The sequence below is a fragment of the Tauraco erythrolophus genome, chromosome 3 (genome assembly GCF_009769465.1).
Source record: "Tauraco erythrolophus isolate bTauEry1 chromosome 3, bTauEry1.pri, whole genome shotgun sequence".
NCBI lineage: Eukaryota > Metazoa > Chordata > Aves > Musophagiformes > Musophagidae > Tauraco > Tauraco erythrolophus.
In genome coordinates this window covers 96,953,297-96,980,490 of record NC_141467.1, presented here as the reverse complement: position 1 = coordinate 96,980,490, position 27,194 = coordinate 96,953,297, and the positions used below count along the sequence as shown (strand labels likewise).

Sequence of the window (27,194 nt, the reverse complement as noted above, 5' to 3'; positions counted from 1 at the left end):
ATGTCCACAGAGTTCCAGGATGCTCACCTTGCAGAGGTGAAACCTCTGGTGGAGAAGGAGGAGGTAAATATTTTAAAGCTTTTTAGAGCTTACATGTTTTATTTCAGGGCTGCTGTTGGAACTGCACATGTGTTCTTAGATTAGTTCTAATATATTGTTTGGGAGGAACAAGTATGGGAAAATGGAGATAGAATAAGAGGGTGGGGTTTTTTTAGTAATGCAAAACTGAGCCATAATTATTTGCTCTTTCTTAATCTTTGGCTTTACTCTTCTCTAGAGCTAATCTGGTGGTGACGTTTTTTTTTTCAGAGTGACGATTGCTCAGGGTGTCTTTAGCTCTTTTGAATTATCTTAATTAGGCAATCTCAAGTAGACCCATCTATATCTATAGATTTCTCAATGTAGAGATACAAACTTTGTTCTGTCATCTGCCTTTCAAGGAGGCACAGAGAGAGCCTTTACTTTTCCCCTGGGCACATCTGAGTCTGGAGGTGTCACTGTGCCCCACCTAGTCCTCTCCAGCTGCACTGAGCCATGAGTTACAGCCAAACTGCTTCCAGGTCTGCAGCTGGCTGAGTGTGCACAAGCTGCAGCCATTCCGCTGGGGTTGCACTGTACAAACACCTTCAGCCTTTTTTTGCTTGACCCTGTTGTACTTTGCATTTGTTTTAGCACCATTTTTCTCCAAAAATCTGCCTGCAACATCTGGGTTCAGTGGCTGTCTGACTCTTCAATGGTAGCAATACTCTGTGCTTCGGTACGCTCATGGCAAATAATTCACTGTAATACATGAAGGAACCTCTCAGATTTTTTCTTGAATCAAAACTAAGATTTTTCTTTTGTTCCCAGCGATTGTAACTCTTGATAATGATGTATATAAGTGTATTGTGTTTTTTTCTGGTCTTCTGCACCAGAACTATTCCTTGCTCTATCTGCTACTTTCTTTTTATTCCCTAACTCTTTCGCCTAAACACTTCAGAAAATCATTTCCACTTGCAACTGTAGTGAAATGGCTAGAGAAACTTTAAACACAGCTCCCTTGCCAAGGACATTGCATGAAAGCAGAGCTTGTTTGGATACCAGTGAATGCAGCACTCAAACTTCTCAGAAGCTAAGATCCCTTTTTAATGCCAGTATTGTTCAATAGTAGCAAAGCAAAGCAGATACTAAGCAAAAGTCCTATGGGTACTGAAATGACTTTGCTTCAACATTCAGAACTATCTTAAAACACTGATTAACTTCCTGGGTTTCTGTAGCACATAGTTCAAAAGTTGATGTCTTGGCAATGAACCCTATATACTTTTGTTCGCAATATTACCTGAAGTTTTGTCTGCGTGGGGAAACTAGCAGAAAGTTTGATTTTCTCCATGGCCGTTCTCAACAGAGTGAAAGAAGTTATTTAATATATTTTGAGAAAGTGGAGAAGATTGCTCTGAAGGGCACTCAGCATATACTGATGTTAACAGTCACATCCTGGCTTAGTGTGCCTGGATTTCTTCTACAGTTGTTCCCTGACAGTGATGGAGCCTTATTTTGTATGCTGACTAGACAGGCACTATATCTACTTATTTCTTTTAAGTCTAGACCCCACTGGAACACCAGTGTATGAAACTAGCAATGCTTAAAAGGTCATGATACCAACAGTACAGAAAGATTAAAACCCAGCATATTACCTAAATCTAAGGCTGTGTAAAATGCCTTCCACATTCTCAGCCTGCTCTTTAGATACCTGTTTGTATATACAAGACACTGCCTACTTACCTAAAAATCACAGCTGTCATAATTGCAGGTTGGACTGCAATGCTTTGAGGGCCACCATCTGAGATGATATTGCCCAAGACAGCAACCGTACTGCTTCTGATGTCTTCTATTTTTAATTTACCTGCACTTCTGAGACTGTGTGACCTCCTTGCCAGCATCCTAAGCCTTGCTTTTTATCTCTGTTCTTCTTTTTCAAGCTTGAGATTCTCTGTAGAATAACAAGTGTTCTTCTGTGGCATAACAAGTGCGTATTTGGCTACTCTTTGGCTGTTAACTCTGCAGCATAACAAGTGTTGGTTTGGATGCTCTTCACTCTCTTTTCAGCCCTCCAGTGGAAATATGAGCTTGACTTCTTCCTTGTCTTTTAATAGAAGAAGATGACTTTAAGATACTTCTTCCTTTGAAGTTACAAACCTTTTAGACTATTGGAGATGGATAGGATGTCACTTTACTCCTTTTCTGAGGGACATCCTTAACATAGGAGCTTGTCAGTATTAGCAATGGCTGGTCACAGGTTCAAATGGACCTCTCCGTGTCCAGCCAGCCTCCTAAACATAACAAGGCCTGGATAAAACCCTTCCCACCTCCCACGTCATGTAACCAAATCCCAGTAATGGCTGCTTAACTGAGTTGTGAGTGCTCAGTGCATGCTTGAACAACGGCTTTCCATCGTAGGTAGGATGGAGGAGGGCTGTTGGCTGGCCCACAGTGACAATAACCAATGGAGAAAAGTTCAGTGTTTTACTGCTCTGACTTCTCCAGTCATTTAACAATAACTGAAGATGCACTGGCTTTTGTGCTTTATTTTGCTGGTCTGTAATCTGGCATTTTACTGCTTTCATGTTCTCCATGAGGATTAGTGGGCAAAAGCTCTTGGGTGAATTTTGGTGTTCAGCAAGAGAGCTTTCATTGAGTAAAGGGACGGGAGAGAGCTCAGCTGCAGAACTGATGGGTTAGAGCACACATGTCCCAGCACAGATTTCTGTATCTGAAAAAGTTACGTGCATTAATGCTTTAAAATCTCTTCACAGGCTATCACTCGCCTCCTTCCAGACTTTGATGTTCAGGCAAGTAAAGCTCTTTTCTTGGTTTCTTTTTTTTGGGGGGTTGTTTTTGTTTTTTTTTTTTTTTTTTTGTAAAAGGGGAAACTGAATTGACATTTGAGAAAATGGCAAAACGCAATCAGGAATGACTGACTGCTCGCCAGAAATACTGTTACTGTGGGAGAGGGGTCTGAATGGGGCTCTGACTCAGCGATATGAAAGGGACTGCAGGAGGTCTTTTCGGACAAGCTGAGAAAGTTTCATCCAAAAAGGGTGGCTGGGTTGCAAGCAGCTCTATTCTTGCTAAGAGAATGAGATTCTTCAGCTGTGCCAGTGAAAGCAAAATATTCCCCGCCCTCATGGACACACGCTTTCCTCAATTAATTTGCTCTCTTTAGCAGTGTGTGTGCATTTCCTTGGAGGAAATGTCCCTCTCAATGTATCCCATTATGTCATTGAAAGTTTCCAAAAGATTCCTGAAGCCTGCTTAGTGGTGGAAGGTGCTAAGCAATCAGTTTTGTCTATAACAGGAGTGGCAGTAGTTTCCATATGGGGCTGGAGCACCTCTTCTACGAGGACAGGTTGCGGGAGCTGGGATCGTTCAGCCTTGAAAAGAGAAGACTTCGGGGAGACCTAATAGCTGCCTTCCAATACCTGAAGGGAACCTACAGGAAGGCTGGGGAGGGACTTTTTACAAGAGTGTCCACTGATAGGACAAGGGGAAATGGGTTTAAGTTGAAGGAGAACAGATTTAGATTAGATCTTAGGAAGAAACTCTTCAGTATGAGGGTGGTAAGACTTTGGAATAAATTGCCCAGAGAAGTTGTGGATGCCCCCTCCCTGGAGGTGGTCAAGGCCAGGTTGGACGGAGCCTTGAGTAGCCTGATCTAGTTGAGAGGCTTCCCTGCCCATGACAGGGAGGTTGGATTAGATGATCTCTAAGGTCCCTTCCGGCCTATGCCATTCTATGATTTACAGCCAGAACATAAGAGTTCATAAAGCATACCACTAGGTCAAATGGTGACTTTCCACTTTCCCTGTGTGTCATGTTTTTAAGAGGGCACTTTGTAACTCTCTTAGATCTTCTTGTATATTATTTTATCACCATTTTGGCTTCTGACTGAGGAGGTTATCCTCACTGGCTCTTAAGCTGAGACTGAGGAAACGCACTGCTGTCGGAGTCAGTCTGAGTTCAACTAGGAGGAAGACCAGGGAGCTTGTACCTCCCTCGACAAAAGGAGTGAGTGGGGAATTCCCATCGCTGAGGACAAGAAGGAATATATGTTGGGAAAAGAGGCTTGATGGCTGTCTTATTTTTATCAAGGGGGTGTAGGGACGTAGGTAGATTGTGCAGGAATAAGGAAAGCTATTAAATTGTTCTAGTCTCTTGAATGTGCAGATGGAGGTCCTTGGAGGAAATAACTTTGTACTTTCTTGCATGTTGCACTTTATTTGCACCTGTCTATATTTATATTGAATGTTGTGCAACTTGGTTAAAAATGCAGCACAAACTCAGCAGTCTTTTCCCTGGAAATGAAGGGAGACAGTTATCGCAAACATCTTTGCTATCTTTTAATGTCTCTTACTTCTGTAGTAAAACTGTAGTTTACTTTAAACCTGTATCTTCTCACTCATCCTTTCTAAGGATGAAATACTGCCTGGAGTCTTGATATCTGTAAGTTAAAGTTAAAGTTGTCACCATGCGACTTCCTGCAGGACTGTGCACAGCAGGGGAGAAGCTTTCTGTTTGAGTGCAGATTGATCACTTGGTCTAAATAAATCCGAATCCCAGATTAAGTCTGCTAACAGGAATACTGCAGTATTTTGATTAAGAATCTAGGAGTGACCCATATTTCATTTCTATTCTTGGAACAAATTTGCTTGCTTTGTAAACCATGTGTATATATAGATGTTTTTAACTTGCAAGATCAAATTCTCTAAGCCTTTTGGGTTTTTTTCCATGTTTTGGATTAACTGTCGCTAATCCAGACCAGTGGTTCTTGTCATTTAGCCCTGTTTTGCCAGCTCTTGCTTTTTTAATGATCTCTCTTTCTTCAAGTTTAATCTTGGGTTGTTCTAGTTCAGGAGGGAAAAATGTTGAAGAAAAGTCTCAATCCGTTATGTTAAGAACTGCCATTGGAAAGGAGGCTTAGCTTTTGGTCTTTAAAACCACAAGTACCCTACCTATGTGTTTTTAAGTTCTTCTGTGGTTGATTTATGAAAGAGGTAGCTTGAAGCTGTTGTGAGAGACTTGATTGCTTATTTCATTAGAGAAGTTCATGTGTAGCCCTGGAGGACTCAGGTCACTCGGGGCTGACACTGAAGCTGATGTGTGCTCTTAGTGAGCAACCTCTGCCATGAGCCACACTGAGGAGGAGGATGGACCTGGCCAGGGAAGGAGGCAATCAGCACTTGGCAGGATGGAGCTCCTTATTTAGTGCCTGTGAATTCTCTGGAGGAAAGCTTTCATGGAGTTACTAGGAGGGGGCCAAGAAAAGAGATGGAAGAACTGACAGCTCTGAACTACCTGTAGTCAGTACTGTGTGTCTGTCTGTGGCACCCACCTGAAAATTTAAGTGAAGATCCCCTGTCTCCCGAGAAGGGCAGTGTTCCTGACCAAACCTGTTTTAGCACGATTACTGATAAACTGGTGCAGGGCAGCGTGCCCTGTGCTGCTTTAGGTTGGCTTAATGCCAAACACATTTTAATTGTATTTACGGTTTGCCGTATTTGCCTATTCTCTGAGCTTGGTAGCGCTGGAGCCGATGGAGACCTGGCTCCTCATCACTGTATGTATTCTCTTAGCTTTGTGCTTCAGAAGTGAGCAGTCCATCAGGAGACTGCTTTCTCAATAGCAAAGCAAAACTTCCCAAGCTGAGCAGCAGCTGTAGGTGGCAGAGATGAGTTTGTCCCTTGGGATTCATGGCTCGTGGCCGTCTGTATCCACCGGCACGCAAGAGGCATTTCTGCTTTCCCTCCTCCTCCTCCTGCCTGGAAGGGGAGAAGGATATAGCTGCCTTGTAACAGGAGACAAATCCGCTGGTCCTCATGTCATGTTGGGGTGGGCTTCCCACTCGCATCGGTGGATGCAGTTTGGGGCTTTGCAGCTTGTCACATGGATTTCCTTATCCTTGTAGGTTTCTGAAGGAAAGGGATGGAAGGTGGTTGTATTTTTACAGAGCGGTGTGACCCAGTGCTAATGGGACTAGGAAGAATCCCTGGGCAGAACTTTTGCAATAATCTGCTTCAATTCTTGTACTAAAGTTTTTATGACTGGCTTCCACCTTAGCTTCCTTCCTTCTGCCTTTGGCTTCACCGAATCACTTCCATTTACATCTGATGTCCTCATGCTTACCAATGTACCCAACTCACAAACTGAATTGGGGAACCTTTTCCTTAATATTGCTAATTTAAAATAGAAGTCTTAAAAACAAAAAAAAAAAAAAGAGAAAAATACCTCTAAAGGCAGGCATTGGGGTTTTAGGAGAACGTAAGATGAATAGAAATAACTATTTTAGAGTATAACAAACTTGGGGAAAAATGCTAAATAACTTCAGAGCGAAGGGGATTTGAAACCCAACATTGCAATACTACATTAAAAGCTCAAATATTTTTGATCTTCAAGTTGTTGAAAAAAAAGGAAGTGAAAAATAGCATCTGCAGGTATTAGTATATTAAATTTCTTAAGTAATATGAACTGAAAATATACTGTATCATAACAATGTAAAAGTGATTTAAATCCTTTTTGAGAGCTCTGAAGCTTTTCCCGCAGTTCTGAGGCAAGAGAAGGGAGGTATATTTAACAGGCATAATATTATAAATCGAAATAAAAGCATGAGATAGTAATTGAGGATTAAGCATATTCGAAAGTTTTAAAATAATCTTGATGGAATGTAGTGTTTTACTGAAAATGTAAAATACGGCGTTTTTAGCAAAATGTGCAATGTGTCTGTGCGGTTTTGGTGGCATATCCTATACTTCAGAAACCAACCTGTTCATAAACATGTTCCTCAATCCATGTCTTCCTTAGCCAGTGTAGAGAGAGGAAGGAATAAATGAGCTCTCCTGTGTTATCGACTTACAAATCACCTCCCCCTCCTAACGTCATGATAAAATGTCAAAAAACGTCACTTGACCCAAAAAAAAAATCTACTTTGGAATGGATCGGCTTCTTCGAACTAAGATAGCCTCTCTTAAATTGCTCGTATCAAAAGTATTTGTGTGTGTGGTTTTAGGGCACTGAGATAAGACTGCACCTCTGCTAAAGTGAGAGATGTGAACAGATGGTGCGTTTGTCTTTATCCTTCTATCGGATTAGTGTACCTTGGGCTTTTTTTCCAAGACAGTGTTTTAATACAAATCAGTTGAAGAGCCTCTTACTATAATGTTGACGTTGATTGGGATGTGTTGCCATCTGTTTTCAGTGCTCTGCATTTTGAAAACATCCATCCCTACATCACATAGACAAATCTCTTGATCTTTAATAGGCTCAATAAGGATGTGAAGTTGGTGGTTTGATGTCACCGAAGAAACTGGTTTGAATTGTTTGGTTTTTAGGAGAATGTGTCGGGCATTCGCTGTTAAGAGTTCGTGCTAATGGAAAATAGCACAACTGTCTTGAATTAGGGGAGTCTTACTGTGAAGATAATGAGGAATTAAACCAAGTGTTAAACTGACTGTGATTTATGCCAGTAATTAGGAATACGGTCGCCTGTCGCCTCTGAACTATTTTTAGTTGACACTGAGTTTGAACTAGTCTCAGACTTCTAGTTCCAGACGAATTAGCGGTGGAGGTCAGTGGGATGTGCAAGTTCAAGGGTTTGGCTTTATCTACCATGAACAGATTTTTTTTCTTTCATGCACAAAGAAGGAAGGTCCAAAATCTTGAAAGATGGTCCCTCCTAAGAAAACACATTCTAGATTTTCAGTGCCATTACTGGAAGGATCTAGTGATAAAAATCTGATGATAGAAAAAATACTTATTAGTCTCTAACTGAGGAGGAAATAATTTCTATGTTCCACACTCAGCAGGAGATGTGTTACACAATATAATTTACTTTTATTACTGGTGTTAAGGTTGCCAAACTATCAATTTTTATGCTTCGGATTGAAAATTATCTAATTATATAAAGAAGGTAGAACGTGGAAAATATTAATTGTGGTTGTTATTAATTGCTATCTACTGCTACTGCAAATCTCTTCTGGAGTATTATATAATAAATATACCTATAATACCCTATTTTCTACCACAAATTAAACTTACAGTGACATTAGTATGACTGATGTAGGAATACTTTAGACTAAATGTTGCTTATCTGCTTTGGATAATACTAGACTTCAAACATTTAATGTGCTTGTTTTTGTTGTGGAGAATCATTCTGACTTACACTGAGACTTCAAAGTCCTTTGTGTTCTTACTGTCAACTTTTCTCCTGGCTTTTAGGAAAGAACTTACTTCTGATTTAATTTAGAATGAATTTGGAATGTTCTGGAATTTAAGATAACAAAACCTGAAATTAAGCTAAATTTGTCAAAACCTGATGGAAGCAGCCACAGGAAAGACTGTACTAATTTCTAGGTTTGAAGTTTGGCACTTCTGTATATTGTGCAACAGATACTTAGTTCATCTTTGATGTCTGAGCTCTATTAAGTACTTCTGGTCAAACCTGACTTGAATCCTATTTAATAATGACGTCATCATGAATTAGTCTGTTTTGGCTTTTCAAGCTGGGTATTATGGGAGTCATAAGCCTGTGCAGGATAGCTACGTGTCTGTATAAACCAGTTTCCTACTTGGAGAAAGTAGAAACCAGCTACTATCCTCTGTCTGACTAGCTGGATTTATCGCCTTGTTTTGCCTAAAGATGGTGCTGGATATGGAAGATACAGTTTACCTGCTAAATAATGCAGTGAGTATGCAGAGGGCTGACTCTCTAAGGAGACATAAAAGCTGAACATTAGTGTTTCAATGGAGTATAGTTCAGATGATAGATAACAGCAATATTCAGGTCGTCCAGTGTACAAGTGTGGGGGGATATTGATTCATTGCTGTAATAGTACCTTGAAACTGATGCAAATGTTTAATTGCAAGTAAAATAGGTGAAATGTGAAATGATGTTGCCTAGCATCCTTATTTTCAACAAAATGTGTGGTGTATTTCACGTATAAAATTATCAAGCTGAGACGTAGATCTAATTAATACCTCAGATCTCCGAAGAGCTTTTGGGTTTTGCTCTGTAAAGGTTTTCACAGAGGCTGTATGCACCTGATTTCTACAGCATGATTCGTAATAGATTTGAATTTAATTCGGACTTTGTCTCTGGGCATTGCTGCAAGGAGCAAGTAAAGCAAGCCCGGCAGCAGCAGATAGTACCCTGTACTGAATGGCGTGGAAATCCATGTGCTGTACAGGAAATTAAATACTCTGATGAAATGCTAAGATTGGTTACTGTCACGTTTTGAAGTTAAAACGACCAGTCTGTATAGTAAGGTCAAAAGTTGCTGGGACCTTTGTGTACATCTTTGGCGAGTACACCAGTTCGGTAATACTATAGCCCAACCTCCTTATATAAGGGCAAAAGTTCCTAGAACTTTTGAATATATAACTTTGGCGAGTACACCGGGTCGGTAGTACTATAGCCCGACCTCCTTATAATAAGGGCAAAAGCCTCCAGAACTTTTGTATGTATAAGATTTTATTTGTGACAGGATATAGATTCTTAGGTAGCCGGTGATAGTGACTGACTACAAAAACAACTTTAACTGAAATACTGCAGTGAGAATATAAAACTATTACTGATCAGTGATAATACCAAATAGCTAGTAAGATGTTAGAAAATAAATGCGCATAACACAGAGTTCTTACCCAATAGACGTCCCTGGGGAGGGGAGAAGAGAGGTTCAGCCCGTCGACTGATCCCAGATGTTTCGATGGAGGGGCTTCTCCCTAACATCCCCTTTGTCTTTTGCCATTTTATACCTTTTCTTTACTTTCAGGTGGAGCTTGAGTGACTCTAGTCATACATACCTTTATTAGGATTGGTGTAAACTTTTCTCGCTTCGATTTAAAGGTATAGGCAAGAAGAAATTCAGGGCACCTGCTCAGTGAGGGGTGGTCGCAGCCCAGAGGCGGGTAGCTTTTGAGGTGGAGGTGTGTTTTGGTATTATAATGACATTATAATGAGCAAAGTTCAACTAAAGGACAAGATTTCCTGGGGCAACAGTTGCAAGCTGTCTTCCTGATGGCAATTAGACGGTTATCTTCACCAGATGTTCTTTGCCCCTGATAACAGGGATGAGCCATGGTACCTCCGCACCACTGTAATCCCCACTTCAAAGACATTGCTCATTTCATCTGACCAGCAGGCCGTGTCTGTCCTGGGAGCAGCAACTGTGTCTCACCTCAAAGCTGCTCCAATATTGCAGCCTTTGAGTTGAACTTTGCAAAGCCGTATTTCTCCATTTTCCCCAATTTTGGTTATTTTCCCACAGTTACTCACTAAATACTGCCTCCATAATACCATATGTGAGCATCATGGTACTGTAAATACGTGTCATAAATAACTATTTTTCTGTGGTTCTCTTTATATATCTCAACGAACTAACAAATTGTTTATACTCATCTGAAGCTCAAACGCAAAAGAAACAAAAACTGTTCATGAAGTTGTGAATGCTGGTACAATTCAAGTCACATCCTACTTACACAGGCTTCCAATAAATAAAAGATGGAACTCGAGGCCTTTGATTTGCTAACAAAGGTGTCCTTAGCTTTAAGATCATTAAGTAGTACAAACTCCAGTTATGTCAAATAATAACAGTAGGCTTCTTAAGGTTGTTTCTCTGATAATCACCACGACAATATTGTGGGTATGCTATTCTATAGCAAACTTCAAGCAGTTGGGTGTACGCTCAGGTCTATGCATAACAAGCCATAAAGCTAATACATGTGGCCATCATGTTTATTGGGGAAGACTACTATAATCACAAGGCCCCATAGTGTGCTGGGGAGTACAGGCTGCTTAATACTGCATTCTTTGGGGAATAGTAATTTGCTGAGTTAAAGTCCACCTCCTAGAAAACAGAAGTACTTTATCTTGACAACTTGCATTTTTGAAAATGTCGACAGTCATAGTTCTAAACTGTTGTTATTTTAGGTGTCATTGCACCAAACTGCTTTTTTTTTTTTTCCCTTATGCTGCCTTTTAATGAGGTTAAAAATGATTTAACTATTCCCTTAATATCTTGTTAGAGCTAGCAGCTTAAGTGCTTCTGTAGTTGTCTGTGGACTGGAGTAGGTGACAGCCAAATGTAAAACGTTAGCAGAGAGCCCTCACTGTAGGGAAGAATGGGATGTGTTTTCATGGGAATTACAGAGACCTCCGGGGCTGTGGGCAGACCCTGGGATGGGGCAGAGCCTGTGGTCCTGGTCAGGCAGAGGTCTGCTGCAGTGGGTGTTTAGCGAAGCACTGGGACAAGCCCCTGAAGATTCCTCCTCTTCTTTGCCAGGAGCAAGATGTGGAGACTGTACATGGCTCGGTCCATGTCACCATGTGTGGGACTCCCCGAGGTAACCGACCAGCTATCCTCACCTACCACGACATTGGTCTGAATCGTAAGTAGACCTTTCCTTTAATAGCACAGGTATAGCCTGATTCCTTAACACTACTGCCATACTCAAAGGTGTGGAAGTGGTGATGGTTAAGAAACCTTTCCCAGGTCCTTGCTCGTTTATGTGCATTGCAACCAGTGTAATGGTACCTAATGCCTCTCTTACAGCAAGTTTAATTATCAGGTTATTTTTTTATCTTCTCAAAGTAAATAATTGGAATATTTCATTTAAAGATGCGAAAGATCTCTGGAAGCTCATAGGGACTGTGTATAAACGCTATAAAAACATCTGTCAGTGACTGTGTATAAATGCTATAAAAACATCTGTCGTAGTGACTGTGTATGAACATCTGTAGGGGGTGGCGGGGGGTGTATTGCCAGCACGGGTGAAAGCAACATTGCTGGTGCTTTGGCTGAGGTTCCTGTCTGATAACTAGTCTTACGCTGCTGTGGGTTTATGTGAATTACATGTCAAATCAGGATGATGAAGTGAGTGCTGGGATGGTGTCCTTATCCAGCGTGTAGAAAATAACTTTGATAAGTGTCTTTTATTTTATCTGTCAGATCCAATAATATAATGACCAGATCTGCTCTAATTTATTCTTTTTACAGTAGTTTGTTTCACACAAGTTCCTGTTTCTGAACTAATATTTACATTTAAAAACACCCACAGATCTTTAAAGTCTGGCTATTGCTGAAGGGCAGATATTACTCATAAGAAAAAAGTCTGTTTTCTTGCCTGTTTTTTTTGTGGAGCTGCCTTACTTTATTTTTGATTTTCAGTGGATCAGGGCAGAGCTTAATCTGGGATCTATCTTTGAGTAAGACTTTTTTCTTTCTAGAGTTACAAAATCTATCTGTATGGTGAATAAACTTTCTCTCCCTTTGAAAGGGGAGGAACCTCTTCCTAAACTTACATATTCTCCTAAAGCTGATTTTAGCCTAAGATGTTTTATATTCTGCAATGATTTTGCTTGTATGTTGTAGTGTGAGGACATTCAGAAACACGTACAGAATACTGAACTGTTTTCTAGGCATCTCAAAGATGGTGCTACAGAATTCATGCTTTCCACCCCAGGAGGAAAATATGCTAACCCTTTCCTCACGTTAACATTGCTTAAATATCAGAAATCAAATCACCTCAAAGTTGGGAGCCTACAGCACTGGATATCCCAGAAGGACACTTCGTCTTGAGCTGCCAGCAGCAGCCACTCATGTAATGTTTATCTTGTAATATTTGGGCAGAAGCACAAGTCATGATTCCAGCCTTGGATACTTTTTTCCTCCATCTGTTTTGACACAATCCAAAGAAAAATGACTGGACAAGTAAATGGATAATTTAATCTAAGCCAGCACCAGGGATGAAGACTCCTGACTGCACTTTATTAGTGTTTTAACTTTACATAAAGAATAATTTTTTGAGATTTTGGAGTACCAAGCAAATACTTCTGACTGGTAGCAAAATAACATGGATAAAACTTAGCTGGCCGTGAGGAAGAAGTTGTTAAGGTTTTTTGCTTCAAGGAATTAAAGCAAGTTGGCACAGATTTCTTTGTAGCAGGGCTTTACTGGTCTTTCCTCCTTAGAAGTAAAGGTCTGCCACTTTTTCCAGGCTATAAAATAGTTCACCTGATTGAATCAACTTTTCATTAACCTGCAGGTTGATGTTATTAACAGGTTAATAAATTATATTATTATAGCTGCAAACTTACTATTTCCTCTCAGCATAATTATTCCATATTTTCTTTTCCTTCTCAAGATAAAACTTGCTTCAATCCTCTCTTCAACTTTGAGGATATGCAGGAAATCACCCAGCACTTTGCAGTCTGCCATGTGGATGCACCTGGTCAGCAGGATGGAGCACCCTCCTTCCAAGCTGGGTGAGTTGTCAGGGAAACAGCCCATGCTTTTAGAGTTATCCTCTTTCTGGACAGAGAGTCTTGATCTGCAGTTAATTAAAAAGCACTTGCAGCAAACACAGTAGTTGACTTTTGATCTTAAATCCTGACGCTCTATTTCTAAGTTACTGGAGCTCTTGGAGCTCTGTTGTGTTGTGCCGGTGGAATTTGGGGCTGTGATTTTGTGTTTTAGCTCTGATAACTAGACTTCTTGTAAAGCAATTCCTTGACAGATGATTACGTCTGTCGATATAAATACCGAGTTACCTTGTTTTGTAATGACATCCTGAATACAATTACAAAATTAAATTGTTACTTTAAACAAGATAGGTGTTAGCCACTGTGCAATGTCTTTGCTAACCCCACGCTTTTTATGAAATGACAACATAGTAGATGTTGATAAATAGACTTGATAACCTACTGGGAAAATCCAGGTCTTTGGACAGTAGAAAAGTGATGTACCCCCTAAAGTATCATAGATAGCTGCATACTCCTGACTGTATTATCATGTATGATACTGTAACTCTTGGAAACCTTGTGTGCCATGAGCACTTTCTTCAGCAAAATGCTTGTCCCATTTAGTTCAAACAAGACAGATTTGCCTTAAGATGCCCCTTGGTTATGAATCAGCTTGGTTGAGGAAGAGAGCAGCCAACATGCCAAGGGGAGGGTACAAGGCAAGGAACAGTTGTTCTGTAAGAGCTAGGTATTAAGGAGCTTATATGTACCCTTATTGCATGAGCCAGTCTATTTCCCTTCTTAACTTTTAAGCTGGTCTGATGCTGAGGAGGTCACGATGGGCCAGGTTCTCAGCTAGTGTTAACTGCAATGGCCCAATTGTCTACCAGAACAGCCTACAAAGCTCTTTCAGTTGCTCTCCTTTGTATTTGTTTGAATCACGAGCTTTTAAGTGTCTTAACCCTCATGTCCTGAACAAGCGTTAACACTTCTGAGTTGTCAGCTGCATAGGGCAGCCATCATGATCTGTGCTAGTAAAGACCACTGCTTAATGACATTGTGATGGCAGCACAAGAAGCTGGGTTGCCTATTCCAGACCTCCAACTGGGAGACCAGCAGGCTTGAGTTAAAAGTCATAGCTGTTGCAGTGACACTAGCTTTGTCATGACAAAGTTTAGTTTCCCAACAAGAAAGTCTAAGAAAATAACTTAAAGTAGTTTTGCACTATTTTATTTTTGTTTGGTGTTATTTCGGAGACTAAACTAGAGAATCATTAGGTGTAGCCCTGATGGGAAGTAGAGATTGGAATACATACTAGGCAGATGTTCTCCAGCTACTTTGGGTGGATTTTTTTCCATGTGCTGCTCAGCTGAGATTTTCCGCAGAATTTCCTTCCCTCAAAACTTTGTTTCTGCTCTGCAGAAGACCAGGAGCATTAACTGGCAGCTGTTTTGATTGAACTTCCTCAGCAACTTTGTAACCCTTACTATGCCTTTGTCTTCTCCATCAGTATTAATAGAAAGCTATCCTCATTTATCCTATGGGAATTTGTGTGTCCCTGAAAACATGCATGCAAATTATTTGCCAAAGATCTAGATCTCATTGCTGTAGTCTGTGATTCTGCAATACCGGGAAACTTTTTTTGTGGTGGACCAGAAATACAAGTGTGGTGAATGTGGTTGGGAAATCACCTCTCAAGCTCAAACATTTTCGTAAGTTTTAAATGAAGAGATTCATTATGGGCTGTTTTGCTCTCAGCCAAACTAGACATCTATTTTCCTGTAACTCACATAAAGTACCATATAGATTATGCTCATATTTCTGCTAAATTAATTACTTGTACTTGCTCCTGATTTGATTTCAGCTCATACTGTCAATGATCTTGTAATGAGCACATTTGATGTTACATCTACAGTGACTGCTGTGTGTCTAAATGCACCAGCCTACTCTACTGAAAGTGGTGTAGTAACTCCACAAACACATTTGTTGCAGGTACGTGTATCCCTCCATGGATCAGCTGGCTGAAATGCTTCCTGGAATCCTGAAACAGTTTGGGTGAGTGCAGAATTATTTACTTGTTTTCCTCATTCTTGTCTCTACGTGGCACTCCGAAAGAGCAGGGCAGGGCAGGTATTCGCCTGTGCAGCCCCTGAAGCTTTGGTCTGGCTTTCTGGCATTTTGTTTGTTAGAATAATGGTTGCAGTTGTTTTTTAAGTCTTCCATTATAGATGGATCACTTTTGCCTTTGTTTCCAAAAGGGCTTATTTTTTTGCCCTTTTTTGAAATGTCTGCTTATTTTTAAACAGGAAGCAACTTCAAGTGAAATCCCATGTGCCTAATTTAGGGGCTTCCTCCAGTATTTTCTATGCGTAGCCCTGACAGGGGCAGGGCACAGACAATCTGTTCTTCCCAATGTAACAACCCACGATTTCCTGTGTGATTAGCAGAAGAAAAATATGTGGTCCCATCTGAAGACACTTACTGTTTTGTTTCTGTGGCTTGAGTGTCTTAGGTGGTCAGTCTGACCTCCTTAAGCCTCTTCTGCTACCAGATGCAGATGCCAGATTGCCATTGTCCAAGGACCCGGTGGCAGAGTTCCTCTGTTGTCTACTCGCAACAAGTTCAGGCGTGTGTCCTTCCTTAAAGCTTAGCTTTGGCAGGAGCTGTAGCTGAGAAAGGTACCTTCTCTGCAGAGTTGGTGCTCCTGGTACATGATGAAGAGTGCAGGTAGGCATCTCCAAGGGGTTTTCAGACCAAGCAGGGAAAACCTGTCACTCAGTGTCAGGCAGCCTTGGAGAACAGACAGGCTGGACTGCTGGCAGGGATTTAGTCTCAGACCAGCACCCCAATTTAGATGTTGCTTAGCTGTTGTAACCACCTGTTACAACACCATTGACTAGTGTACCTCACTACCTTCTTAAAAGCAATTGTTTTTTTGAAACACCTAATTACAAGGGAGTGTAGTGATAGGACAAGAGGCAATGGCTTTAAAATGAAAAAGGGCAGATTTACATGAGACATAAGAAAGAATTTTTCTCCAATGAGGGTGGTGAGGCACTGGGAGAGGTTGTCCAGAAAAGCTGTGGCTGCCCCATCCCTGGAAGTGTTCAAGGCCAGGTTGCATGAGGCTTTGAGCAACCTGGTGTAGTGGAGGGTGTCCCTGTGCATGGCAGGGGGGATGGAACTAGATGATCTTAAAGGTTCTTTCCAACCCTAACCATTCTATTATTGTAATATAAGGCACAATGTTGCCAGTTCTGCTCTTGCACTGGAAAAAATGCTTATGTACCTTAAAAATAAATTAAACTGGAGTGTACTTACAAAGCCTTGATTTAATATTGCTAATGAGAATGAAAACTACCCTCAGATATTTTCCTAAAAGCATTTTATAACCTGTTTTTCTGAGTGGCTTTGTCTAGTCTTCCTTTCCATGTATTTTCTCAGACCTTGAAGGTGCCGCTTTAAAACTGATTTCAGTTAATGCAAATATTTAGTTTGTCTCTGCCCTGTTTCGTTATGAAGTTTAAACTTAATCACCACAGTGGCTGGATAGCATGAGAGGTTTCCCTGCCAGCCCCCTGTTAGAGAGGAATCGGCGTCCCAGTTGGATAGTTGTACTGGGGAGGGCAGGGGGAGCCTGGGGAGGAGAATGCGGGGGGGGGGCTGTATTTAGGCTGCAGATGTCAAGACTCTATCTTATAAGCTTTTCTGGCAGAGAGTAACCATTTTCTTCCAGGATCTGAACAATGCTATGGTTGCTCAGTGTATTTACTTAAAGATAAGTGAGAATTGCTGCTGCCCTGCAATGCACGAGGACCAGCATCCTGCAAACCTGCCAAAAACAAACCAGCTGCTACATCGAGCTCTGTACCGGGGCCAGTGGTATTGCTGAGGGTCCACGGTTTGCCCAAGCTGCAACCCACCCTTCCACAGATACCCGCTGGCATGTGAAAGAGGAAGGCTGCTGATGCCGTTTATTTATTTTTGGTGCTGTTTTACTCATTTGTCTCTTCCGTTTCATTGCTGTGCAGGCTGAAGAGCATTATAGGAATGGGAACTGGAGCTGGTGCCTACATCTTAACCAGATTTGCGGTGAGTTTCGTGGAGCTTCCCTAAAGCCTCATACCCGATTTCCCTGACGTGTCGTCGCCCCTGTAGCGTGTGCAGAGAATTCCTGCTCTGCCGTGCCCGTTTAAGTAAGCAGCTAGACTTTTAAGTGAAATACCACGATCTGCGGGATAGCTAATACAGAAGACCTAGATTTTCCATTTTAAGGCCTGGGCTCTACCCAGTTAATTTGCAGAAGGTTTTTTTAGTGGGAGTTCTCTATTTAAACTGAGGGTGGAGAAGAAGTTAAATCTTAATGTTCTCCAGCTGCTCAGTTGAATTGCTGTAATGAAAATTTTTTTTCCATACATACGCTTGTTTTGTGCAAGATAAAACTAGACCTACCGCCTTCCTCCCCAGGAGATAATTTGCTGATTGAAATTTTATACTGACTGTCAAGTTGCAAAGGATATGCAATGAATCTAAAATCTTTTCTTTTGCAGTTAAACCATGCGGAAATGGTGGAGGGATTAGTTCTCATTAATGTAAACCCTTGTGCTGAAGGTTGGATGGACTGGGCAGCAACTAAGGTAAACATTTTTAAGTTCAAAAAATAAGCATGTCAAGCATGAGGAGCTAGGCAAGCTTGTGTGTCAAAGCATGGCTGCAGGCACAAAATATCCCAGGCTAATTCCTTTGAGGTTTATTCTTCAATTTGCAAGCATACCTCCTGTAGAGCTAGTGATAAAAATAAGTATTTCAACGAAACAGATACCCAAGGTATAGTGGAGCTACTGGGTATGAATGATTCTTAAGAGCTGGTCACTGCTGGGAAAAACCTGGTTTAACCTGGACACAGGGTAGTTTTGGAAACAACTTTTTTTCAAGAAGACTTCAAGTATAGTGAAACATTCAGTTCTTTCTTGTCCATGGCTTTGTTTACCAGCACAGTCCAAAATGTGAACTAGAGCACAGAAAAATGTTCAGAGCAACATCTTCCAGGTTTCAGTCATCTAGCTGAGTCTTAGATGCCAAAAAGACTCAGAAAATGACATTAGCTACGGTAACTGTGGACAGATTGTCCACACAAGACAGACTTTTATGTGCAAAATGTTCACGTACAAAGAAGCTCCTGTTAACGGCATTCTTTTGTAGTTGCAAGAAAGATTGCAATGTGGAAAAACAGGCGCTGAGAGATGGTTTCAAAAATCTTCCTGGAACCAGTATATATAAATAAGTATAAATGTTATATTACATGTCACTCAGCTTTAACCCGTTAGAACATTTTTCAGGATAAACTAATGGAAGGCACTTAGTATCATTCAGGATCATGTTTAAGTGAATGGCAGTTGTTTTAAACACTCTGAAAAGTGCAAAAATTAATGCGTCATGTTTTAACCACCCATGGAGTCAACCCACTGTAAGTGTCTAGGGTGATATTAAATGTAATGACAGCCTTATAATACTAGGAGAAACTTTCCAGAGCTGGGATGTAACATTATTTCAAGGCTTAGTTACTAATTTTTTTAAGTAATTTTGCATACCAGTTTATTTTGCTAAGTTAGATCTGGAAGTATATTTAGTAACTCCTCTACATTGAGATGTACCAGTTTACTCATTTTGATTATCTCACCCAGTGTCTCTGTAATTAAATTCTTCCATATCTGTGTCTCTGCCTTCCACCTCTCTTAAGTATTGCTGACCTTAGGAGTACAGTGAGTGCCCTGTACCCTTCTGTCCTTCCAAAGCAAGAGCACCTACTCTGGGACATGAACTTTAGGTACCAGCTCCAACGTATTGTCAGTGTGAGTTGTCAGGGAGGAGATAGGCAGTGAGGTTAAACGCCACCCATCTGGCTGGTTTGCTTGGTGTGCTTGCAGGGAGTGATTCCATATATACCTATGCCACTAGTGGTGTGTTCCCTGTATAACTGCATTAGTAAAGACATCTTATGAGAATGACTCAAACATAAACAACCTCTAATGGTGTTTTAGTTGGACTGAGGGGAAAAAATATTGATGGATATTGTACATGTATCAGGTTACATATCGAGATATTGTACGTATAAGGACAGCAGAGAAACATCCATTGATCTACTTTTGGGTAATTGAAAGGTTCAAGGGTTATTTTAATATCAGATACTTAGATAATCTTGCTTTTCAGATTTCAGGTTGGACAAATGCTCTGCCAGACATGGTCATTTCACATCTCTTTGGAAAGGTAAGGATGTTCAAAAGATTCATCTGATGCATTCAGTCATCTGTATTTATCTCCTGGGACTGAGAGGAGGAAAGAAACTTTAACTGAAACTGCAAAGTGCAAAGTTAAACTGTGAGATAGGATTCATACGTGTGTTCCCAGTATTTTGGAGGTGGTATGCTGCCATGGGAGTTGCTCTGTCCCCACAACTCAAGTGCATCTCAGTCCTGAAAACTGTAGTAGAGGCAGCTCCTGGTTTAGACAGCCAACACTTAAACAGGACTGTAAGCATCATATGTGCTCATCTTCTGAGCAGAATAACCTCATAGACTTTTTTATGCCATAATATACTTGTAACTCTGGGAAAGCTGGTTATTAGTACTAATAGTGCTCTTCAGTGCAAGCCTACTTTAATGGAAAGTGCTGTGCTGTTTTCTGAGGCTACTTTGGTGTGTTTGAACTTGTCATTAAATGCAATAGAAAGCTCCATTCCAGCAGAACAAGGAACTAATCTATAAAGACTGTAGAACCAAACTGTTTGAAAATGTTATTGACTGAAGTCCTTGAAGCTTACTTATTTACTGTTGTGAAATTCAGTTCCACATTACATATGTTTGTACGCTTTCAACATCTGCTTTACCCTGGAAACATTTACTGAGCTTCTTATCCTGAATCTTTTCTTGTTTTCAAACTTCACACTTGTCTGACTGTAACCATCTGCACTACAGCTACATGTTTTGCAATCATAAGATCTTGACATTACAACATACTGAAGTCTTAAAGTGAAAAATGTGGTACTGCAATCGGATGCTGATGTTAATTCTGGGTGACACCACTGGGTACTAAAAGTTGTCCCTTCTCTAAATGTGCACTCCTGTTGTGTAGATATGAGTCTGATGCACAACTGCTGTGCTATGCCTTCAGATCCTTTTAGAAAATAGCCCCTATTCTGAACGATTCTGTCTCCACTGTAGGAAGAGATTCACAGCAACCATGACCTGATCCATACTTACCGTCAGCATATTATTAACGATATGAATCAAACCAACCTTCATCTCTTTGTCAACTCTTACAACAGGTAAATACATTTACCTGATTTCTAACTGGAAACTGTTTTAAGAGGCTGTCCAGCTCTTAGAGCCAGTATTACTTGTGTGGTGGAGTTACTTGTGTTCCTCCAGTATAAAGTCTTGTTTGACAGTGCCTTTAGAGATCTCAGATGGTTTGCTTATGGGAGAAGGACCTTGTGCATCTGTGGGGAGAAAGGTGGTACACAGGGACTGAACTAAGACATTGATACTTCAGTCTAAGAGCGGTTCTTCATCAGTTGTGGAGCCTACAACATGTATCAGATTAGATTAACATATGTGAATGTCTGTGCTTTCTCTAAACTAGAAGAATATGGAAGTATCTGTAAAATTTCAGCGTATCAAGAGCCTTTGTCCTCTCCATTTTTTTCAGTCGACGAGACCTAGAGATTGAGCGCCCTGTTCCTGGAATAAATGTTGTCACCCTTCAGTAAGTATTTCATTTCCTACCAGTTCACCTGTGCATGATGCGAGCTAAGAGGTATGATCAGTGCGTGCGTTGCAGAGCTGTAGCTGAATGTGTTTATGTGCTAGAAAAGGATCTTGTCAGAGACAAGAGGTTGCTGCAAGTCAGGGAAAGCCATTAGGAAGACTTCCTCTCTTCAAACTTCACAATCATTTCAGCTGAAATGGAAAGTTAAGTAGTTCCTGTCACTGTGTATCTGCAAACTGGGGCTTACAGAGTAAGTACTTGAAAAGTAGATGTACTTAACTTCATCCAGAAATATGTTGTAGTTAATTGGAACTACAGCTCTGAATGCACTTGAGCCGTGCCTATGCAACCAAAAAAACTCAACACAAAACCATTAAAGAAAAAAAAACACAAACAAAAAACGTTCAGGAAGATGGAGCAGGTGTGAGGATAACTATCTGCCAGATCTTCTGATAACAGCTTTTCACTTATGCTGCAACTTGTGCAACGTAACCGTTGTCAAGTCTTTCTCTGAACAGCTGCTGATGTTTACACACAGGAGACTTTGAGACTGCTCCTCTGCCAATCTGGTTGAAATTGGATGGACAGGTCCAAAAGTTGGAGCTCAGGGGCCTGAGGGGGTGGGAGTGAGAGTTCAATGCTGATACCCACATTCAATCTCTTATAAAACAAGGAATAAGAGCACTGGGAGGGGCTGATTGCTGTGAGGTAGGGAAAAGGACAGGTTCTTGGGTGAGGTATCGGAGCATGTCAGTAGATCTGCAGCTAATCCAGTGGATTTGATGTGTATTTAAGGTGTCTGGAATACAAAACAACTCATTTTCACACTCTTAACTGTCTCATCCTTAGATGATCTCTAAGGTCCCTTCCAGCCTATGCCATTCTGTGGTTCTATGATCCTTCCAGCAACACAAAATGCAGCTTAGGGCAAGCCTGGGCTGGCTCACAGAGCTAATTCCTCTTCTGTGTGCTTCCTTACAGGTGCCCCGTCCTGCTGGTGGTTGGCGACAGCTCGCCGGCGGTGGACGCCGTGGTGCGTATACCGAGCCGTCTGTGCTGCCGCGCTTACGGGCAAGGCCAGCTGGGAAGCTGTGCGAGGGTGGCAGAGCTCGCAGCCACTCGGCACCCTTGCTGGCTATCGATCCAGCCCAGCTGGCTCTCCTCTTTCAGGCCACAGGAGAGCTGCCATTAATTCCTCGCTTGTTTGTCCCCTCTGTCTGTGCACCATTATTTAATAGCTACTGCGTTCGGAACAATCGCCACAGCAGTTCCAGTGAACCGCAAATATTTTCCTTTAGAGAGGAATCTGCTGCTGGTATTTTAGCTTGTTCTGTGGTGTTGGAGCTCTGCCCTGGGTCACTATGGGAGCGAAGAGCTTCTTTTTGACCATTATAACTCTCCCCAGATGACTGGGTGACTTCAAATGTTGTGCCTTAACGGGCATGCCCAGTCTGCTGGCCTGTGGCCATGTTGCTGCTCACCACTTGGGACGCTACCAGATGACCCCAAATCACAAGATAAACAACATTTGTTGCCACTGGAGTCCTAGAAACAGATTAAAAAAAATCTCAAATTCCCAACTAATAGATTTATTTGTACATGGAAAAGAATAGACTCAGAAACGTGAACTGACCTACTTGGGCTTAAAGATGTATATATGTGTAAAGAGAGTCTTTGTGCAGAAGCCTAAGATACCCAATTTAGTCTGTATTAAGCCAGAAACAAGATATTTAATTTGTTTTCATCCAGCAGTTGATAATTAAAAACTTCCATATAATGCCTTATTCTGCTGTTCTTTAATACAGGTTGAATGCAACGCAAAGCTGGACCCAACAAGGACCACGCTTCTGAAGGTAATAAGAAAAACTGTTTTTTTAAAACAAGCATTTCCCTCATTTAAAATCAGCTGGATTAACTAAAAAAGCAGAATCACTCCATTGTCCTGCAGTACAGAAAACACAGTGAGAATCCAGTTCTGATGTGGGAGGGCAGTTCCTTCAGAGTGAGAGTATTTCAATGGGATATACCAGACTAGGGGCTTCTTGTCAAGGTTAAAAACAGGGAATTTCTCAGCTCCTCCATTTTAAAACTCTAGGGGTGAGACTTGAAAAGCTCAGTATTTCACACACCCATAATGAATTTGACTAGAGCTGGCAAAGTTGATCTCAAGGTATTTGGAAAGGTTTGAAAGAAGCCATCAGCAGAGTGGAAGTGCAAACCAACTCGTTCTGTTCCTATGCTTGCCTGTCCCGCAACAGCAGTGTCAGATGAATAGACAACGGATCTATCAGCCAGTTTTGTCATCCTGCCTTTTATGTGGACACAGTCCAGGACATCTTACTGTTGGAAATGACTCTTATTTCCAAAAACTTGATAAAACTTTCTTCTCTGAAAGGGTTGTCAGCCACTGGAATAGGCTGCCCAGGGAGGTGGTTGAGTCCCCATCCCTGGATGTGTTTAAGAATAGGGTGGATGAGCTACTTGAGGATATGGTTTAATGGGGATTAGGGGTGGTTGGACTCGATGATCTCTAAGGTCTTTTCCAACCTAGAAATCTATGAAATCTATGAAAATGCACTTCAAAACAACAAAGCATTGTGCAAATGCTTTGGCTGATACTTGGCATTCAGAGTATGGGTGCAATCTTCAGCTCGTTACTGATGAAGTAAAATGCAATGAGTGTAATAGTATGCAAATGGTGAAACAAGTTTGGTCATGCTTCCACTGGGAACTTTTACTGTATCTCTCTGTATTGAGCAGGCCAGTGAAAATAATCATAAACAAGGATTTAAAAAAAAAAAAAAAAGCTTTTTCCTTCCTAATGTTGAGGAGTTACTCTGCTGACCTACCACATGGGAATGGCAGACTCACCCTAAGAAAAAGCCTGACCCTATGTCAGATCCTCTATCAGTGGTCAGCCTCTGCCCAGTCCAGGGATATGGCTGATGCCAGGTCCTGCTACAGGACTGTTTTGCTGCTAACTAATCCTAGATAGGGTTTGGGGTTTCCTGTAATTCACAACTCAACTGTTTTCAGCTTGTGGTGTTCCTTGGAACAGATCTGTTTTTGTTGGGTTTTGCTTTGAGGGGTGGAGTGGCAGGAAAAATGGAGTGCTTCAAAAATACTGCATGCACTCAAGATAGCTTTTCTAATTTGGCTTTCCCTGCTTCCCTTGGCAAGTCAAGCCGATGCTTGCCATCCGCAATCTCAGCAGATCGTTCTTCGCTCTCACCTCTGAGGTTTAGGTGTTTGTTCTCTCTCCCCTGTTTGTCATTCAGGTCAATACGGAGTCACGTTATTGTAATTCAGAGCTGAACTTCTAATCAGGACTAATAGCCTAATTTCTAAGAAATTGGTAATCACTGCCTAGCAAAAACCCATTTATTTTTAGCTCCAGCCAATGTTTTGCCTGACGGTCAAGACACTTTGGGGTGTTCTGGGGTGCGGTGGTGGCTTTTATAAATATTTAACTGCTCACTTTGATGCCTTCATCTATGCATATGTTACTCACGCAACAAAAGGAAATGGTTTTCTGCCAGATAGCTAAAAAGGTCATTTTAATATATCCTGAGCATAAATGAGTTCCTCTGGCATTACACTAACTGACTGTTCTCGTCCACGTTTCAGATGGCTGACTGTGGTGGGCTCCCTCAAGTTTCCCAGGTAGGATTTGGCTGGTGGAAATCCTACTAATCCTGTTCTACAACGTGTCAGACTGCAACAAATGGGTGTTTTCCTCTAGGGTACTTGCTGTTCCCAAATGTCAGCCAAAAGGATGGTTATGATTTCATGAATAATGATGTCAGTCGGTCATCTGAGCTGTCTTTTTTCGTTAAAGACCAATGGAGCGCAAAATTAAGGTTGGGAGGGGATATTATTTCCACTGATTAAGTCTTAACCAAGTAAAGGTCTGAGGTGGGAACGTGGAGGTATTATTTTATGCCTCTCTACTAAGCTAACATGGATTAAGGCTTGAGCACTAGTGTTTTGAAAACATATTCTTATTTGGACTATTTATAGTATAGATCAGGAAAGTGGGAGGCAGGAAATAACAACGCTATGTTCTTGCATACACTGACCCGGCTTGACTGAGAATGAACTGGAGTTTCTGAAATATATTTAGGCATAAATTCCAAGGCTGCTAGTAAAACCAGGCTGGGAAAGTTAAAATTTACCTATGCTCTAGTGTTACTTCACTGAAACAGCTGACCTGTAAATCAGCTTTAGGATGTGATGTTTTCTAAACAGATTTCTGAGCAATACAATGTGGTATTCTCGAACTTAAGGAAAAATCTGAATTTGTAATTACCTGCAGCTGGGAAGTCCCTGTGCAGGCAGTGTGTTCTCTTACAGTGGGAGGGGGGAAAAAGGCTTTTTAAAGCCACAAAAGAGTATGTGCAATGCACCTCTCTGATAGTCTATTCCCTGAATGGATTCAGATAAAATTATGACAAGAATATAGGCAATATCTGCAAGGTCAGTAATAGAGGTTGAGACGTCTCTGGTCTCTGTGTCAGCAGCAGAGAAAAATAGTGAGTGCCTCGTTGCAAGAATGTCAGTCATATGCAGTCGTGCTTGTGTATTCCTGCTGAGCTTTTTTTCTCTATCAACATAACTATCTGCTCTGACTAGCTAAATTTGTTCTCTGCTGATCCGGAGATGCTGAATTACCAATGCTGTATGAACTGCCTCGTGTATTTTGTGAGGCCGGTTGTTTTAGTTGGGCTCATCTGCCTCAGGAACTGCATGAGCAAAGTTTGAGCCAGGCTTAGACCACTTGTAGTCACTTCTCTGGAAATCCCATTCTCAAATGGAGGTGTCCGTTTAGTAAAATAATGGGGCAAGGGAACAGACTAGGGAGGGGAATGGTGGAATTTCTCATGTAAGTGAAAATTTCAGGCATTTAGTAGAAGCCAGAGAATATTTAAGATGTCCCTATTCAGATAGGGCATTTGTTATCTGTAACATTGCTGAGCACAGCGTACAATAATAGTCTCTTTCTTTTGCAGCCTGCCAAGCTTGCAGAAGCTTTCAAGTACTTTGTTCAGGGAATGGGATACAGTAAGTATCAATTTTTATGGAATGGTTCACTTGGCTACCAAAGTTTTTGCATCTAAGCAGCCAGAGAGTCTTCTGATCCCAGATATGTGATCTTTTCCTGTTGGATATGCACCTGCAAGGGAAAGGAAAAACACCTGTAGTGTCTGGGCAAAGGGATTTCAGACCAAATTATGTTGCTAAATAATAGAGAGTTTTGTAGGCGGCTTATACTTGCAAATACCTGCTTTACTTTGTCTTGATATCTTTAAGGTGGATATTTGTAATAGTGTCACCTCATTGCATCATAGGAGATGATTCGTATGCTGCACACAACATTTAACCTCGTTAGTTCAGAGTCTTCTTTAATTCGTAGCTGTTTTGTCCTTCATGTACGTGCTTCTGACAACTGCTGTTTTGTTGATGCATTGCTAGGCTGGGCTGCCAGCGAAGGTTAAACATCAGAGAGTAATGGGAGGTCTGATGAGTCTCTTTAGTTTTCCTCTGGCTTGTTGCAGCCACAGCGACATGCCATAAAGCTCTGTCTTTAATCCCTCAGCCCTGTCTTTAATCCCTCAGCCCTGGCCACCAATTTTGCCTTAATAATTTGGATTCCTTAACTGTATGCCTGGAGCAGTGATACTTAACGTATACATTCAACCCTGGAGGCTTCTCCAAGGGTGGTTAGGGCAGGAGAGGAAGGCAAGGGTTTCCTTCCAAGCCCATGAACCAAGGCATTAACAGAAGACTCTTCTTCCAGTCCCCTCTGCTAGCATGACCAGGCTGATGAGGTCCCGCACCGCTTCTGGCTCCAGCGTAACCTCTTTGGAAGGACAGAGGAGCCGGTCTCACACCGGGGAAGGCACGAGAAGCCGGTCTCACACCGGGGAGGGAACGAGGAGCCGATCCCACACCGGGGACGGTGGCAGGAACCGCTCCCACACAGACACGCGCATCGAGCTGACACCGAACTCGGCGAGCAACGCTGAACAATCAAGCCCCAAGTCCATGGAAGTGTCCTGTTAGATGGCTGTGGGAGGTTTAAACTGGTCACAGTGTGAAAAAGTAATGGATGCCCCCTGTGTATCACAAAAGCATAGCTGGTATTAATCTCAAGCTATTC

The 27,194-nt window shown here is 41.5% G+C and overlaps 1 protein-coding gene across 3 annotated transcripts; it reads left to right on the top strand.

Moving 5' to 3' along the window:
* On the top strand, window positions 1-27,097 carry NDRG1 (N-myc downstream regulated 1). Of its 3 annotated transcripts, XM_009979677.2 has the most exons (15): window positions 1-63; window positions 2,793-2,828; window positions 11,310-11,415; window positions 13,171-13,291; window positions 15,260-15,322; window positions 17,299-17,359; window positions 17,818-17,904; window positions 19,478-19,534; window positions 20,488-20,591; window positions 20,975-21,031; window positions 22,016-22,067; window positions 22,840-22,887; window positions 24,662-24,697; window positions 26,044-26,095; window positions 26,832-27,097. In XM_009979677.2, the coding sequence occupies exons 1-15, from the start codon at window positions 1-3 to the stop codon at window positions 27,095-27,097; spliced, it is 1,209 nt and encodes a 402-aa protein (XP_009977979.1). The 3 variants fall into 3 exon arrangements, with proteins under 3 accessions (XP_009977979.1, XP_086465697.1, XP_086465698.1); XM_086609571.1 differs by lacking the exons at window positions 1-63; window positions 2,793-2,828 and adding an exon at window positions 8,669-8,713; XM_086609572.1 differs by lacking the exons at window positions 1-63; window positions 2,793-2,828 and having other exon boundaries at window positions 17,818-17,918; window positions 19,429-19,534.
* Window positions 27,098-27,194: the final 97 nt, after the last annotated feature.